At 40.6% G+C, this 18,745-nt stretch overlaps 1 protein-coding gene and 2 pseudogenes across 5 annotated transcripts in view; 1 reads left to right on the forward strand and 2 right to left on the reverse strand.

The window, feature by feature from the left end:
- Positions 1-711: 711 nt before the first annotated feature.
- LOC101089151 lies at positions 712-5,929 on the forward strand (annotated as a pseudogene).
- A 2,844-nt stretch (positions 5,930-8,773) lies between these two features.
- The window catches only part of SLC35D2 (solute carrier family 35 member D2), a 63,213-nt gene continuing 53,241 nt past the window's right edge, over positions 8,774-18,745 (reverse strand). For 4 of the 5 annotated variants that reach the window (XM_023242252.2, XM_023242250.2, XM_023242253.2 and 1 more), the window contains 3 exons: positions 11,689-11,767; positions 10,101-10,183; positions 8,774-9,468 (listed from right to left, as the gene is read on the reverse strand). In XM_023242252.2, the coding sequence (XP_023098020.1) occupies positions 9,366-9,468; positions 10,101-10,183; positions 11,689-11,767 (265 nt within the window). In that variant the 3' untranslated portion in view covers positions 8,774-9,365. Of the gene's footprint in view, positions 9,469-10,100; positions 10,184-11,688; positions 11,768-16,574; positions 16,685-18,745 lie in introns of those variants that run through there. The other variant, XR_002737505.2, reaches the window with a different exon arrangement.
- On the reverse strand, positions 14,450-15,892 carry LOC109493782 (annotated as a pseudogene).

Below are 18,745 nucleotides of genomic sequence, written 5' to 3' on the forward strand. Positions count from 1 at the left end.
ATTTTTTAATATTTATTTATTTTTGAGAGAGAGAGAGAGAGAGAGAGAGAGAGAGTGGCGGAGGGGCAGAGAGAGAGGGAGACAGAGAATCTGAAGGAGGTTCTGCACTGTCAGCACAGAGCCCAATGCTGGGCTTGAACTTACAAACTCCACAAACCTCAGAAACAGTGAAATCATGACCTGAGCCAAAGTCAGATGCTTAACTGACTGAGCCACACAAGTGCACCTATAAATAAATTATTTTTTAATGTTTATTTATTTATTTTTAGAGAGAAAGAGAGCGAGAGAGAGCACATGCACAAGCTGGGGAAGGGAAGAGAGAGGGAGAGAGAGAATCCCAAGCAGGCTCCACGCACAGCACAGAGCCCAGTGTGGGGCCCAGGTCCCACGACTGCAAGATCTTGCATGACCTGAGCTAAAATCATGAGTCTGACACCCAACTGAGCCAATAAATACATTTTTTTTAAAGCACAATAATTAGTAACAAAAAAATTTCCCTGCCATACATATCTAGCAACTCTGCCTGGGTTAGACACAGATAGTTTGAAAATGGGCCTCTGGAACTAGGATCAAAAACTCAAATGCCTACGGCCTGGCCCAGATAGGAGCCCAAAGGAGGCTCCAGGTTCAGGACATAATGTCGAGCCCAAAGGAGGCTCCAGGTTCAGGACATAATGTCGAGCCCAAAGGAGGCTCCAGGTTCAGGATATAATGTCGAGGCCAAAAGTCAAAGAACACCTTGAGGTAAAAGACATAAACAGAAAATTAAATACAGAGGAAATACAATGAGTGTGCAATTGTGTGGGGTAATATTTAACCTCCTACATCATTAGAAATGCAAATTAAGTGAATAAAATACTACAATTATGTAAATTATTAAGTAGAAGTTGAAGCTGTGGCTCAGAACTCATGAGGATGCAGTAAAACTGAACTTTTCCCTCATGTCCTAGTGGTGGTAGATTAACTGGCAAATGTTTTTGACATGCACTATAAACAAAGCAGGTCTGGGGCACCTGGGTGGCCATCGGTTAAGCGTCTGACTTCAGCTCAGGTCATGATCTTGCGATTCCTGGGTTTGAGCCCTGCGGTGGTTTCTGTGCTTCAGATTCGGCATCTACCTCTTTCTCTGCCCCTCCCCTGCTTGCACTCTGTCTCTCTCTCTCTCAAAAATAAATAAACATTAAAAATATATTTTGTTTAAATAAACAAAGCAGCTTAGTGGTTGTCTAGGGCTAGGGCTATGATTAGAAATTGACTGGAAATGGGATGAAGGCTCTTTCTGGGGTGATGATGGATATATTCTCAAATTATTTGGTGATGGGTGCACAACTCTATATATTTACCAACAAATCAGTAAACACTTGCAATTGGTAAATTTTATGTATTTAAATAATACCTCAATAAATCTGTGTTTTAACATTGACAGAGCTAGGATGTAAACCCAAGCCATCTGATTCCAGAAGCCACCCTCACACAGCTAGTGCCTTCCTATACAACCATAACAAGAGAATAATATCGCAGTTGGAAAATGCAAGTCATCTAGATGTCAGCAATTTCCTCAATTGGTTTCCTAAATAAAACGCACAGTACTGGACCATTCCATTCAAAATTACATACATGGTAACACTATCCGCTCCCTGCTCTTCAAGCCAATACCATGCCAATACCTCAAGTCTGAAACAGGAATGCATGAACAACTCAGTCTAGAAGAGTTGCCCAAAAGGGAAGTCCCCAATCCCCTGGGGAGTTCTGAAAAAAGAAATTACCACCCTCAAGCAATTTTCAGTATCCCTAAAAAGCCAATTGCACAATAACATCCCATCACAAAGCTGTAAGGGCTAAGAGAGAGCATAGAGTAGAGTCTACCAAATGTGGAACTTCCATTATTCTCTCCATGGAGTTAGGACACATGACTTTCCTAGCATCAGTGTGTGATAATATGCATGGAGTATTGCCAAACCAAACCTCAATGTTCAGAGTTTTACTGGGGTTTCATTACATAGACATGATTGATTGCCCATATGGCTGATGTCAGTCTCCAGCCTCCCCAGGCCTCACCCAGGGTCCCCACCCTAAACCACATTGTTGGTCTTCTTGGTGTGGCCAGCCCCCATCCTAAATCATACTGTCAGACTATCCAGTATGACCCAGAGACACGAGGCAAACAATAACATTTCTATCAGGCATAATATTCCAAGGGCATAGAATTACCTAGAATCCAAGGGCAAAGGCCAGACATCTTTTTGTGTAAGGTCAAATTCTTTACTGCACAGACTGCCTCTTCTGGGCACACTGTCTGAGCCACTACTCTGAATGCTGGGCAAGGTGGTAGCCTCTGGTCTTGTCTGCGTGCCTCTCCCTACATCAAACCTCTGCCCTATGATCAAGTTGGGGCAGGGTGATTGGGAACCCAATATTCTTGGCTTCCACACCTGGGTCGATCCTCCATCCTATGGGTGAGGGGTAGTAAAGGGAGGCCCTTTCCATCTTCTGAACTCACCAGGAATTGCACCTCTTCTACTTGGAGAAGAGGAGAAACAATGGCGGCCTCCCCTCCTTGTCAGATATAGTAACCCTTGATTGCGAGCGGAGAAGAGAGGGAGCCCCATCTTCTTAGCAACACCTACCTGGGATGGAACTTCCATCAAGCTGAGCTCAGGAAAGGGAAAGGGAGAAAGTGTCAAGGCTCAAATGCCACATTGTCAGTGTTCTTGCCAAGTTTATTGGCTTTCTTGAATCAATGTTTCCTCATTTGCTACATGCCCTTAGGATAGTTTCCAGAGACCTTAAATGGTTGTTTTTTACAGTTTTCTCTAGTTTTGTGTGTTTCACTGAAGAGTGGGTCCACAAAGCTCCTCACACTGCTGCTCCACCTTTGCATAGACCTTCAACATTATACTCCAGGTAAGCAGTCACAGGATTTGAAGAACAAGGTTCTGTACTGTGACACAATTGAGGATCCGCATTTCTGTTCTGATGTTCGAATGAGGAGGATATGGCAGTGAAGCCTAGCTGCCCTATTCCCATTGTCAGTCCCTCTCTGCTTCTCTCTCCTGCTCTCACACTGGCCCTCCAGTTGCAGACAACTGACCACCACTGGCTGAAGGATGACCCCCTCCCACCAGCTGGCAGATACAAGGTACCTCTCCTAGGTACCTCTACACCCATTTGGACAACAAACCTCCACTGGTAGAAAGGCCAACAATGTAACAATTCCCTGAGAAAACATGATCTGGAAATTTCTCTTTCCCTCTTTGGCAGGGAATCCTTCCTTTTTCTCAGTGCCATGGACCACAGCAGTAGCTTAGGGATGGTTACAGCCTCCTCCCCTAAATAATGGCTTTAAATGCCTAGAATAAAATACATAAAATTATAAAGGAAACCAATTTCCAAAAAAAAGTTACATTTTCTAAATATGATGTACTAAAAATATGCTTCTTTATGAACGTTTTAAACATCAAGAATGAGTGGAAGGTCTGATAACTTAGAATCCTCAGCAGGGCATAAATGATTTTTCTGCAGAAAGTGTAAGGTGATCTGAAAATATCTCCACTTCCACTGGTAACAAAATCAGAAATACAGCTAATACTACATTGTTTTGTCTACATTTTCAAATGAAAAATGCTAAATTTTGGTTAGGGAGCATCAGGATGTATTCTTTCCCTATCCACATTCACCAGCCCCCTAAATCCTGTGAATCCCTGTCTGAGAACCCACCAGTACTAAAAGTATGGCCTGGACCAATAGCCTGGGATGGTGCTTCTCAAATCACCTGGGTCAAAATGCAGATTGTTTGTGTGCACCCCGACATTCCGAATTTCTGACAAGTCCCCAGGTAACGCTGATGTTCTGGTCCAGGCTGTGGAGAAAAGGCTCGGAGGCTTATCACAGGGGGAGTAGAGGTAAGAGTCGGAAGGCACACAGACAGTATTTCCTGACCCTGACCATCTGCAAGGATGCCTTGGGGTTTCCTGGCTTCATCCCAAGGGGCATGCTTTCTTTCTTCCATGTATTTCAGTATCTTATGACAGAAAAAGAGATTCTGAACTGCTGGGCACTCTCAGCTTCATGAAAGGTGCCACGGAGCAGCAAGTACCAGTCACCCAGGCTGTTAACCCTCACCAAGTCCCAGCACCCAAAATGGATGCACGAGCACACACATCCATTCACAGAAAGCAACAATGATTCACAAGGCCAAGTCACCAAGACTTTCAAGTTGAAGTGGTCTTCCACCTTCGTCCTCATCTGATAAATTCCTAGCCATCCTCCCAATACACCTTCTCTGTAGAGCAACACTCTCTCCAGAGTTCTTCCCCACCACAAATAGAAATAAGAACGGTAACAATAATAATCACAACAGTAACACATTTTATTGGTCACTAGGGGCCAAGTAATGCCAAAACATTCTACAGGTATCTCATTGAATTCTAGAATAACCCTTAGAGGAAGTGCTGTCTTCATCTGGTGGATCGGAATGGCTGTGGGTTGAGGGGAAACAAAGGCCTGTGGCCTCTAGCTCGGTGCCTTGCATACCTGCTCTGTGCTGGCACTTACTGCACCCAGCTGGTCACCACCCATGCGCTTCTGTCCTGCATAAGCTTTTGCACACTGGCAAACTGAGAAGTTATCTTCTGGAACACAGGACAGATTATATTAATGCTTACAGCCACATCACGTCTGGGTGTGAGAGGATGACACATATCAGATAGACCAGGGTGCTCAGACATTCGTGAGGATCTGCTCAGGAGCAACTCAGCAACTTAAGACACAAGCCCACAAGGAGATGCGTTTCCAGCAAGCACAGGAGTGCTGTTTCAGTGTGTTGCACCACGGAGCCTGCTTGGGATTCTCTTTCTCTCTCTGCCCCTCCCCAACTGCTCTCACATGCTCTCTCAAAAATAAATAAATAAACTTAAAAAAAAAAGACTATAAACTTTACTCAGAACAAAGAGCCACTAGAGTTAAACGAGCAGTGATGAGAAAAGATCATGTAAGTTGGAACCAGAATCAAATACAAAGACAAGAGAATTTATGTCTTCTGAGAAAGTTTCACAGAATCCTTCAAAAGACTATGAAAAAAAAAAAACCTGTCACTGAGGAATACCCAAAATAGACTCCGAACAAAGCACAACCTGAATTGAGCATGTGGGGAGATGGCAAAGGGGAAGATGAATTATCCCCAGAAGAAATACAAATGTTTGAACAAGAAAATCAATGCCTCATTGGTGAAGAGAACAGCCTGTTTGATGAACTGGGGTAAATCAAAGGAATAGTGGTTGAAATTTCGAGTCTCTAAGAGATAGTCACAGACAAGGGTTTACAACAAGAAGCCGAAACTGAATGCATTCACCAATGGGTTACAGAAGTAACTGAGGATATCAAGGAAAGTGATGAAGAGCAGCCCTTAAGAAAAATGCTGGCTTCGAGTGTGGGTGCTCTTCTTCTGGTGATGTGCTCCTTCTCCTTGCTCTAACTTGATATGCACCCACCATAGTCTAGGCAACTGCTATGGTGGGTGCTGCCCCATTACTCCTGGCACACGGTATGCTGTCCTGGGTCTCCAACATCAGAGTGTGGTTTGTGACCAGATGTTATCCCAGAGCCACTGGGGGGAGGGAGGCTGAGATAAACATGTACTCTCAAAGAAGGTACACCAAAACCTGTGGTTTCAAGCTTATTTTGTAGCTGAAAAACAATGAACACAAATTGAAAAGAAAAGAGAAAATTAAGTGCAAATGATTGTGAAAAAAAAACTAAAGACTATGAAATTATGGACATTTGTACCTTCACTATTTTCCTGAGTGCACATAAAAATATATATAGAACACTTCTCTAAACTAGGTTCTATTCTCTAAGAAAACTCAGCTGTCCAAAACTCTAGTGCCTCTGTATTTGAGATACATTTAATATGCAGGAAAAATATTAAAAGAGCAGGAAAAAGTCTAAGTTAACAAATGGTGTCACTGTTATTTGCAGTACAACAGCTAGGAGTAAGCAAAATATCAAAGATATTAAGTTTATTTTCTTTGTCCCACCCAGAGTGGCTTTTACAACTTCTTTAGTAAGAAAAGAGAAGTCTGAAGATCTGGGGCATTAGGCTGCATTTCCCCTTTAACCTCCTTGAGGCTAATGAATCCCTTTTGCACCACCTCTCTGCCACCCAGCTTCCTCAGCTAATCTTAATTCCAAAGCCAGACCGAGCTCCCACCAACCCCACAGCTGGAGAATCTGGGTCTTTAAAGGTACTGTGGAAATTGCTAATTTCAACCCAGCTACGAGGGCTGCTGAGCTGCTCTTAGGGTGCCCTCTGCTGGCCATGCATGGAAGCAGGAGAAGACGCCTCCATAGGAAGGTAAAAAAAGGGTCCTATAAAAAAAGGCCAAGAAAAGTACTCAGGGTGATTACAGAAGAAAAAAAAAAAAATTAAATAAGAACACCCAGGAGGCATCCCAACTATGAAAACAAAGGATTAATCATTTTAAGAGTAGAAAAACACAAAATCATCTTCCTTTAAGAATTCTGAGAATGAAAATCAAAAAAAACATTTTGGAAGAAAGCAAAAACTTGCTACTTTTGGTTTTGTCACTGAAAACATGAGTTGATGTTTACAGTTGATGTTTTCAAATCTTAGCATTTTTGGCCTCTGGGTTTCAGAACTGGTGTTCACGACACAAGAAAGTGTTACAACAGCTTGGGAGCCCCAAAGGTCAGACTCTAGGAGCCTTTTAAAAGGAAAAGGGAAACAATAAAGGACTCTTGCAACTCAACAACAACAAAACAAACAACCCAATTCAAAAATGGGCAAAGGGTTTAAATAGATTTTTTTTAGAGAGAGAGAGAGAGAGTGCCAGTGGGAAAGGGGAAGTGGGAGAGAGAATTCCAAGCAGAGTCTGATGCAGGGCTCAATACCAAAACCCTGGGATCATGACCTGAGCCAAAGTCAAGAGTTGGAAACTCATCTGACTGAGCCACCCAGGTGCCTCAAACAGACATTTCTCCAAAGATACAAATGGCCAACAGCAACAGAAAAAAACGTTCAATATCACTAAAAATTAGAGAAATACAAATCAAAACTCTTAGGTAGGAGATAACTACCTCACACCCATCAGAATGGCTACTACAAAATAAATAATAGCAACTGTTCGACAAGACATGGAGAAATTGGAACTTTTGTGTGAATGTAGAATGTTGCAGCAGCTGTCGGAAACAGTAAGGGCACCTAAGCCATGGGGTTTGGAGAGCTCCAGGTTGGTAAACACATCAATGTGTGGGAGGGTGGTGCACCCAGAGAGGGCATGGATACACCAAGCCCCTTCCCACACACCTTTTCCTACGTATCTCTTCTTTCTGGCTATTCCAGGGCTGTATCCTTTATAATAAACCCTTAAGAGAGAGTAAGGCACTTCCTCTGGGTTCTGTGAGCCATTCTAGCAAACTGTGAAACCCAAGGAAGGGGGTATGGAAACTCCTGATTCATGGCCAGTTGGTCAGAAGCACAACCTGGGACTTGGGATCAGCATCTGAAGTGGGTGGGGGCAACCTTGTGGGACTGAGCCCTTAACCTGCGGGTTCTGCGCTAGCTCCAGGTAGTTAATGTCAGAATTGAATTGTAGGACACCTAGTTGGTGTCCAGAGAATGGGAGAATTCCTTAATATGAGGTCAACACCCCACACATTTGATGTCAGGAGTGTTATGTGTACAAAGGAAAGAAATTTTAATATCCAAAAGAATGGAAATCAGGGTCTCAAAGACACATCTGTACTCCCATGTTCATAGCAGAATGATTCATAAATAGCCAAACGTCCATTGACAGACAAATGGATAAGCAAAATGTGGTATACCCATCCATATGAAGGAATATAATTCAGCCTTAGAAAGGAATTCTAACACATGCTACAACATGGATGAACTTTGGGGACATTAGTTAGCCTAACTAAGGTAAGCCAGGCACAGAAAGACAAGTACTGTGCAATTCCACTTATATATTTGGAGTAGTCATATTCAAGAGACAGAAAGAATGGTGGTTGCCAGGGGCTATGGGGACCTATTGTTTCATGGGTACAGAGTTTCAGTTTTGCAAGATGAAAATGTTCTAGAGATTGGTTGCACAACATGATAAATATACTTAACACTACTAAATGTATACGTTTAGAAATAGTTAAGATAACAAATTTTATGTTGTGCGTTTTACAATTAAAACTAATTTTTTTAAATTTTTTTTATGTTTATTCATTTTCTTTGAGAGAGAGAGACAGAGAGTGAGTGGAGGAGGGGCATAGAGGGAGACACAGAATCCGAAGCAGACTCCAGGCTCTGAGCTGTCTCAGCACAGGGCCCGATGCAGGGTTCAAACCCAGGAACTGCGAGATCATGACCTAGGCTGAAGTCAGATGTTTAACCGACTGAGCCACCCAGGTGCCCCATCCCAGCTCATTTTTTGATGGAGATAAAAATAACACTCATCCATTCAGGGCTCCTTCCCACACACCACACATCTCGGAGGTTAGAGGAGCCTGTGAAGAAATGTACCTTTGGTTAAAGTCCAAGTGATATGAATGTCAAAGCCCCCTGAACTTAGAGAGATGGGAGAGAAATAAGAGCTACTTAAATGTTAACAGGACACATGGAGTTTTGTTGGTTTTTTTTTTTTCCTGTTGAGTTATTTTACAAGTTTTTTCCAGCATGAGCCTTAAAAGGAAGATCACCCTTGAAGGCACAGTGAATAATTGACTATCTTTCTGCCTATCTCCAATAATGGAACAGTATGAGACATGAGTATAAATTATTTTTTATTTTACTTTGATGACTGGGAAAAGATACCAACATATAAAATGAAATCAGAGCTAACAAATAACTTGGAGCTAACTGGCTAACTTTATTAAAATAAAGAAAAGTCTGCTTAAACTGAAAAAAATAATGCTCTCACTGGCACTTTGCTTTGGCTGGGACCTTCAAAAATAAGGCCAACGTGCTGATAATAATCACACCATCGACCTTTCCCCTCCTCTTAGCACACAAGGTACTGGCAAACAGCAGCACAGATATTTGGATGGGTCACCAACCGTTCAGTGCTCTGCCTGTGCAAGACCTTTGGAAATAATACCTTTAACCAATGGTTTACTGTGAAAGATTCACTTTCAGATGGTAAAGCTCTGCCCAAATACATTTCTCAGGGCTGATGAGGGCTCGCCGTGCAGCAGCACATGAGGTAGATTCTCTCTGCATTTTGCAGACGTTCCTGTGGTGCTTTAAGCAGGGGGTAAGTGTTGCCCATGACCAGAACATCGGGATCCACATTCCTACATGTGGGAATGCCGCTGCATGTTCCCAGTTTGCAAGCCAGGCTGCGATTCTGCCCCAGATCCTAACTCTTTAAATCCAGAGGGATGCTTTCTTCGTCCACAGATTGTTTAGGGTTTAACTGGCTGCTCAGAGTTAAAAACGAGTATCTCAAGCCCCCTGCCATGCTGAAAGGAGAAAAAAAAAAGTGAAAATAAATAAATCTCATAGGTGGTACCACCAGCAATTCCTGACATCTTTATAAGTATAGCCCGCTTAATTTGAAGGGAATTTTTCTCCTCAAGTTTGTGGATTACTTGATGAGAATCACTCCTCTAGAAATCTTTTGGGGAAGAAAAAAAGTAGATCAAATCTAATACAAAACTTTGGAGAGAAACAAATACTTTATTATTGAATAAACTATGCTATTATCTTAAAACAGCACTCCATGTGTAGGACCCCAAAATGCCTTTCAAAAGTATCTCAGCCACTCCTCCCAATATCCTTAGCGGATGATGCTCTGACAGAGCAGGACATCAGTGAGGCCCACTTCACAAGAGGAAGAAACATAATTTAGGAGACTTTTTTTGTGAGAAAGACACATGAATTAAGTTTGGATCTCAGCCCCTTGAATTTTCATTACACACGTCCCCATGATCCACGTGAAGGAGCATGTCATTAAAACAGATGAACTGAGTGATTTAAGTAAAATTATCTTAGAAACTGAAATGTCAAAACATCTTGCATTCTTTCACTTATAAATCAGACTTTTTAAAACTCATATTTTACTAAAATGAGTTCATTTAGAAATCCCACTTACCAAATATTTAACCCTACAAAGTTTAACACAGAGAAAATGTAGTCTCCACCAACTAACATCCCAATGTAGGCAATGGATACATTCTGCAGAAAGAGAGAGAGGATTAGTCATTTTACTTTACTTTATTAAAGTTTATTTATTTATTTATTTACTTACTTTCTTATTTAGAGGGAGAGAGAGAGAGAGAGAATGTGAGCAGGGGAGGGGCAGAGAGAGGGAGGGAGAGAATCCCAAGCAGGCTCCATGCTGTCAGCACAGAGCCCAACTTGGGGCTTGATCTCATGAACCACAAGATCATGACCTAAGCCAAAACTCAAGAGTTGGACACTTAACCGAGCCACTCAGGTGCCTCGGATCAGTCATTTTAAAAGTGAAGAATTTAAGGGGGAAATACATGTATATGGTAAAATCTGAAACTAAATATTTTAGCTTTGCTCAGAGACTTTAACTTTGCTCAGAGACTTGTAAGTGCATAGGTGTTCACAGAGTATTGAATGAATAAGTAAAAAACCATTACACATGGCTTTATAAAGAAATAAGGTAAACCATGGCATAATTACAGAACACTGCATCACACACAAAAAAAGATGTGTAAGAGTTGAGTTGTCATCAGCTTTTCAGATCCCATCTCTTTACCATCATTGGGTAGTGAATTTTAATCATACTGACCCTAAACTCACACAGATCAGACATCCAGCAAATTCCAAGTAGTGCCCTGCCCTGGGTATTCTAGGAGGGTCTGGGCAGCCAACAGACAAGTCAACTGTTAAAGCAGGCAGTCTTTCTCACTCACTTTATTCATGTGAATAGAGAAACAAAGCAACTGTATGAGAGAACACAGAAAACCCATCCTCTTCTTCAGGACTGTGTGGATTCAAACGCACACACATAAAACACACCTACGCACAATCCATGAGTTTAGAACCTTATAAGTGAGCATATACCTAGATTGAAAAACAGTTCTTCACGGGGCTTCCCTTTCTTACACATTTTTTAATGCTTATTTATTTGCTTAATTTTTGTTTGAGAGACAGAGAGAGACAGAGCATGAGAAGAGGAGGGGCAGAGAGAAAGGGAGACACAGAGTCTGAAGCAGGCTCCAAGCTGTCAGCACAGAGCCCAACGTGGGACTCGAACTCACAAACCACGAGATCATGACCTGAGCCAAAGTCAGTCGCTTAACTGACTGAGCCACCCAGGAGCCTCACCTCGGCTTCTCTTTCCTAGTCAGCAGGCTCTCCCAGAAAACCAAACCGTACTAACAAGGTACCAAACAAGGTATCTTGCTGAGCGCAGACATTTGGAATTTTTCTCAGTTTTACATCATTTTCCCAGACCATCCCCTTTCACCACCCCTAACCTTAAAGTGATAATTTGTCTCTCCTTTTTAAATTAATAAGCCCTCCCTCTGTTTTACAGATTGGGGGATGAGAAGACCTAAGAAAGGATCACCCAGGTGCAGCTGAAACTGCCACAAGCCTCCATGCTCACTATCCCACCCGTAACAACAATAAAATCAAACTCTGCTTCTATCATGAAGACTGGATTCATGGCTGATTTCCCAATTCCCAAGGCGTCACCCCCTTACCTTGATGGCTCCAACCACTGCCGTCGTGAGGGCTGAATTGTAATAGCTGCACAAAACTGTGGAGTACATCAACAGAAACCTGGGGCAAGGAAGGAAACGCTTGGATGTGTGCCTTACTGTGCTGGGTATAATAACAGATTAAGAAGAGTCCCCATGTGACCCACCCACAAATGCTTTAAACAAATAAAAAAGAAAAACGTACGATAAAGATTTTATAACCTACATCTAAAAACATCCCCTTTGTAACTCCAAATTGTTACAGGAAAATCGTCCAGTGGTGAATCAGCCAAACTTTCACCCTTAGGTATGCTTTTCATTCTATCTGTGCACTTCCCATTATATTTCCACGTAAAGAGGGGTAAGGACTGGGAAAGTTTTTGTAATGGTCTGAAATCTTTTGTTTAACAACTATGTCACAACAGTGCTCTCTAACCTTCTGTGCATCGGAATCAGCTGGCACACTTTTAACACACAATGATGCCTGACAGAAGTTCTCCTTCCGTTGATTTGAGGTGGGGCCGTTGGCTCCATGCAATATCAAAGCTCCATAGATAATTCTAATGTGCAGCAGCTGAGAACCACTGGTGTTAGAAGGGAAAATCAGGGAAGGGTCACCGGCTTTGGATGAAAAAGAATGAAATGAATGGATCCCACAGCAATGAGACAACAAAAAGAAACAAAAGACATCCAAATTGGTAAGGAAGAAGTAAAATTTTCACTATTTGCAGATGACATGATAATCTATAAATTAAACCCAAAGACTGCACCAAAAAACTGCTAGGACTGATCAACAAATTTAGTAGTATACAGGATACAAAATCAATGTATAGAAATCTGTTGCTATTCTATACACTAATGAAGCAGCAGAAAGAGAAATTACAACAACAATCCCATTTACAATTGCACCAAAAATAATAACATACCTAGGAATAAACTTAACCGAAGAGTGAAAGACCTGTCCTCTGAAAACTATAAAACACTGATGAAAGAAACTGAAGATGACACAAAGAAATGGAAAGATATTCCATGCTCCTGGATTGGAAGAACAAATATTGTTAAGATGTCTATACTACCCAAAGCAATCTACAGATTTAATGCAATCCCTATAAAAACACCAACAGCATTTTTCACAGAACTAGAACAAACAATCCTAAGATTTGTATGGAACCAGAAGAGACCCTGACTAGCCAAAGTAATCCTGAAAAAGAAAACCAAAGCTGGAGGTATCATAATTCCAGATTTTAAGTTATATTACAAAGATGTAGTCATCAAAACAGTATGGTACTGGCACAAAAATAGACACATAGATCAACAGTACAGAAAGAAAACCCAGAAATAAACCCACAATTACATGGTCAAGTAATATTCCACAAAGGAGGCAAGAATATACAATGGGAAAGACAGTCTCTTCAACTAATGAAAACTGGACAACAATGTACAAAAGAATGAAACTGAACCACTTTCTTTCACTGTACACAAAAATAAACTCAAGATGGATTAAGGACCTAAATGTGAGACCTCAAACCATAAAAATCCTAGGAGAGAGCACAGGCAGTAATTTCCTTGACACTGGTCATAGCAACATCTTTCTAATTAGGTCTCCTGAGACAAAGGAAATAAAAGCAAAAGTAAACTACTGGGATTACATCAAAATCAAAAGCTGCATGGCAAAAGATACAATCAATAAAACTAAAAGGCAATGTACTGAATGGGAGAAGATATTTTCAAATGATAGATCTGATAAAGAGTTGGTATCCAAAATCTATAGAGAATTTATTAAACTCAACACCCCCAAAATAAGTAATCCAGTAAAAAATGGGCAGAACACATAAACAAATATTTCTCCAAAGAAGACATCAAGATGGGCAACAAATTAAAAGATGCTCAACATCATTGATCATCAGGGAAATGCAAATCAAAACCACAATGAGGTATCATCTCACACCTGTCAGAATGCCTAAAATCCAAAACACAGGAAACAACAAGTGTTGGTAAGGATGTGGAGAAAAGGGAATACTTGTGCACTGTTGGTGGGAATGTAGGCTGGTGTGGCCACTGTGGAAAATGTGGAGGTTCTTCATAAAGTAAAAACAGAACCACCCTATGATCTAGTAATCACACTACTATGTATTTACCCCCAAAATGCAAAAGCACTAATTCAAAGGGATACATGCACCCTTATGTTTATTGCAGCATTATTTACAATAGCCGAATTATGGAAGCAGACCAAGTGTCCATCAAGAGATGAATGGATAATGGCAGTTGTAGAACGGGAGGGATGTCTAGCATATCAGGTATGATTGGTGAAAGGGAAATAGCATTGATTCTGATCATTCTTGGTCAGCTTCTTTCTTTTCTTTCTCTTTCCTTCCTTCCTTTCCTCCCTTTGTTTTTTCCCTTCTTTTCCTCCCTCCCTTCCTTCCTTCTTCCCTCCCTCCCTCCCTTCCTTCTTCCCTCCCTCCCTTCCTTTTCTTTCTTTCTTTCTTTCTTTCTTTCTTTCTTTCTTTCTTTCTTTCTTTCTTTCTACAAAAATTAGGGGCGCCTATGTGGCTCAGTCAATTAAGCTTCCAACTCTTGATCTCAGTGTTGCAAATTCAAACCCTGCACTGGGCTCCACACTGGGTGTGAAGCCTACTTTAAAAAAATTAAATTTAGGGGCATCTGGGTGGCTCAGTCGGTTAAGTGTCTGACTTTGGCTCACAGTTCGTGGGTTTGAGCCCACGCTGGGGTCTGTGCTGACAGCTCAGAGCCTGAAGCCTGCTTCAGATTCTCTGTCTCCCTCTCTCTCTGCCCCTCCCCTGCTTGCTCTCTCTCCCTCAAAAATAAAAAACATTAAAAAAAATTTTTTTAATTAAAAATAAAAAAAATTACATTTAACAGTTTTGCATTACAGGCTCATGATTCATGCTTGCTCTAACGTGAAGGTTAAGGTTGTTGTAGAACTTCAAGCTCAGGGGTGCCTGAGTGGCCCAGTTGGTTAGGCATCCGACTTTGGTTCAGGTCATGATCTCACAGTTCATGAGTTTGAGCCCCACGTTGGGCTCTGTGCTGACAGCTCAGAGTCTGGAGCCTGCTTTGGATTCTGTGTCTCCCTCTCTATCTGCCCCTTCCCTGCTCACACTCTGTCTCTGTCTCTCAAAAATGAATAAACATTAAAAAAAAAGAACTTCAAGCTCAGTAATTTTGAACACTGAAATGTTCATCTGGGATGTAATAGCAATATTCAGTACTGACCATCACTGTTAAAACAATTTTTAGTTTTCCTCAAGTTAGTTATATTGTAGGAGTGTGCCTAAGCAGCAAGTGTGTGTAGGTTAAAACAGTTACACTTATGTTAAATGATATTTTTTTTTCTTTCTACACCTTTATTTACTTTTCAGTTAGTTTAAATCCTTGAGGGATACAGCATTACATGGATTCTGTGGCCAATGGCTTTAGCAGAAAGGTTGCTTTGGAATTTGGCACGAACCATGCCACTGTTTCCATGAGCACAAGTTACCTTTCCCCAGATTACTCTGGTTTTATTTGGTTTGCCTTCAGGAGTCACTGTGTTGTTCTTTGCTTTGTACACATAAGCATATCTCTTGCCTAAAGAGAATTCAGTTTCATCTCAAGCATAAAGACCTTCAATTTGAAGAAGAGCTGTGTGCTCCCTTTGGTTCCGGAGACCCTGCTTACAGCCAGCAAAAATGGCTTTGGACCACAGCCTTCCAGATATATTTGTCATTTCAGGAGTCCTGTTCCCAGCAGGCCTCCACAGGTTCCAAGATGGCAGAAAGAGCTAAATGTTGCTCTTATAGCACAATACTCTGAAAGCTTTGGATACATGTTGAGAAATACACTTTTCTGCCAAACTGAAATGTAGGAGCTGTGTCTATGATTCAGAGTGAAAACACCTTGCATGTTTGTTAATTCTAACTGGTTTAATATCCTATAAGGCATGTAAGTGTACACTTGTATTTTTTTTAAGATCTGGTACAATTTTGAAACTTAATACCAATACTTTAGGAGTTTGGTCATGTTATTTGTATGAGATGCTGAGGCTTTGATTTAAAACTTTCCTTGTATTGTGATTTCCATTAGATGTACTGTGCTAAGTGAAATTTATTAAATAAATCGTTCTTTTAAAAACTGGGAAAAAAGAGATGAATGGATAAAGAAGATGTGCTATATACACACATAAATGGAATATTATTCCCCCATAAAAAAGAAAAATAATGAAATCTTACCATTTGCAATGACATAGATGGAGCTAGAGAGTATTATGCTAAGAGAAATAAGTCAGTCACAGAAAAATAAATACCATATGATTTCACTCGTATGTGGAATTTAAAGAACAAAACAAGTGAGCACAGGAAAAAGAGAGAGAGACCAAGAAACAGACACTTAACTACAGAGACCAAACTGATGGTTGCCACAGGGAAGGTGGGTGGGGGGATGTGTGAAATAGGTGATGGGGACTAAAGAGTGCATGAGAAAAAGAGAGAGAGAGAGAGAGAGAAATTAGTGAATTCCATATGTCAGTGATAATCCTGTACCCTATGACCAAAGTTAATTCACCAGACATTCAACGTTGAGTACTATATTGAAAAGAAAATGACTACAGAACTGTAATCAAGAACCACACAAAAAGCATATATGTACAGGAAAGAATCCAATCAGAAGAAATATGTTCATTTCACTCAAGAAGTGAAGACAATTAGCTGAAGCATAAGTGGGGTGCAAATTCCATCCACCCAAAAAGAGGGATCATAAGATGTGTTTGATTTTAAAGCTAAATCCCAGTTAGGAGGCATAAGCCTGGACTCCCAGTGACAGAGCAGAGGGAATCAGACTCCAGAAAGGGCTCAGCCTGTGTCCCTGTGTCTTAGGGAGTATCTTCCTACCAGAATGTAGTGCCCAGCCCAGGGTCCAGGTGAGAATCTCCAAACTGTTAATAACAGAATCCGGATCACAAATCTTCAACACAGTAACTGCTTTTGGCCTGAGTATGTTTCTTAATAGGGATAGTAGAGAAAAATATTAGAGATAAAGTACACCAGGCTTTCATGTTAAGGAATAAACTCAATTACAAACTTAAATTCTGTAATCTTGAGAATACCATGTCTCTGTTATTAAGCTAATTACCACAATTTGACAAGTTAGAGGACCCAACATCTTGGCCTCTGGTTTGAAACTGAAATTTGCAATTGGGATTACACTTGCAATTTTCATTTGAAAGAAGAAAATCTGAGTCCATCTGAACACAGTATCTGATGTTTAAAAGAAGCTGATTTACCACATTTCTAAGTTTGGTTTATTAGATTTCAAAGAGTTGCTTAGGTGTGTTAAGCAACCTGGCTCATAAGCTTTGCTAGGGCTTTATTAGGGCTTAGAATAGCTGGAGAAAAATCAGGTGAATTGTATTTGTAAATGCAGTTTAAAATGCTTAATTTTTTTTGGTAAATGAGACCAACGTACACGAAATTGTTTAGGAGGTTTTAATCAGCTAAACTTGAGTTAATAAGCCATTAATAAATAATGAAAGTAAATGCTATGTCAATACAAAAATTAGTAACTTTATAAAGAGAGCAACAGTATTCATAAACTGAATTTAAAGGCTTAAAAAAATCTAAGTTTTTTATGTTTATAATTTTCATAAATTCAACATTAATTCATAGCCCCAGGAACTATAAATAATCCTATTCATGCATAAAATAAAAAGATTAAAAAACTCAATATGATGTTACTGAGTGCCTACTCTGCTAGGTCCAGATAGTAAGAGTACATAACCCACAGCATCTGCCCTGGAGGAGGTGAGTCTAATAAAATACCAGAGATTATAGCACAGAGAAGGGGTCTCACCCAACTTACCGGATACAGAAAAGTTTCCTGCAGGCTTCCTAAATTAGTACAGACTTAAACCCAAAGCAGTCATAGTTTTTACTTTTATTTTTATTTAAAAATTCCTACCCCAGGGTTCTAATTTTCTCCATCCTAATTTTAGTGAAAACACCTCCACTTACATTCAGAATTGGAGAATACCTTGGATATAAGATGAGTGTGGACAACTAGAGCACAAACTCATCAGCTGGGCAGAGCACAGAAGGAGCTCCCCTCTCCAAGGTCTGGAGGAGTCTGAATTAGCCAATGTCCTAAGTAAAAGATGGCCTCTAGACCAAAAGGCTGCACTTCTCAGTTTCACCACCAGGTGTCCCCAGAGGGAAGATAAATAGATACACATAGATAGATATATAGACATGGATGTATAGATATATATAGATATATCCACAAGGATCAAAGTAGTGTATTACAATTTTCCTTCTAAGAAACAACCTTTCTATATGCAAATGTGCACCCTATATAGTCCTTTGGCTAAGAACAAGGTTCTAAACTAAAAGAACTTCTATTAACTCAGTACAAAGGAAACCATACCACTTTTAACACTAAAAATGTCAACCTCCACTTGACAGTAGTTTTGCTTTTAGCATCCGTGGATTAACAAAATGCAGATATTTAAAGGCATTGCTGAATTAGCAGCTTCTTGCCATTCTGTATTTCTTAGATCAGATATCATCTATGTACATTTGAAAAATAATAGCACATATATATGATACACATTCAGACAACAGATGCCAACAGTATATTTGAGCTTATAGGTCTCCAAGAGATGGAGGTGCTCACATGGAAACCCTGGAGCAGAACTCCTGCTCCAAGGTTCTTACCAGTTCTGAAAATGACACAAAAAAATAACTGATTTACCCAAAATTGTATGGCAAACTGGCGGCAGTCACAAATAGAACACAAATGACCTCGTTTACAACTTGTGCTGGCTATCATTCCATGAATGAGCATATACATAAATTCAACACAAATGTTCAAATAATAATGGGCCACTTTTACAGTCCTTTCACAAACCACAGTGGTACCCTAGCACATTACTCTAATTCCAGATTTCAAAGAATTTCAAGTAATATCATCTCACCCATCTCTAGTAAGAACACACTCCTACCCAAGCTCTCAGTGGTGTGCCAGGGATGCCAAAATCGTGGGATAACTATGGTCCATCCTCCCAAAG

The sequence above is a fragment of the Felis catus genome, chromosome D4 (genome assembly GCF_018350175.1).
Source record: "Felis catus isolate Fca126 chromosome D4, F.catus_Fca126_mat1.0, whole genome shotgun sequence".
Taxonomy (NCBI): domain Eukaryota; kingdom Metazoa; phylum Chordata; class Mammalia; order Carnivora; family Felidae; genus Felis; species Felis catus.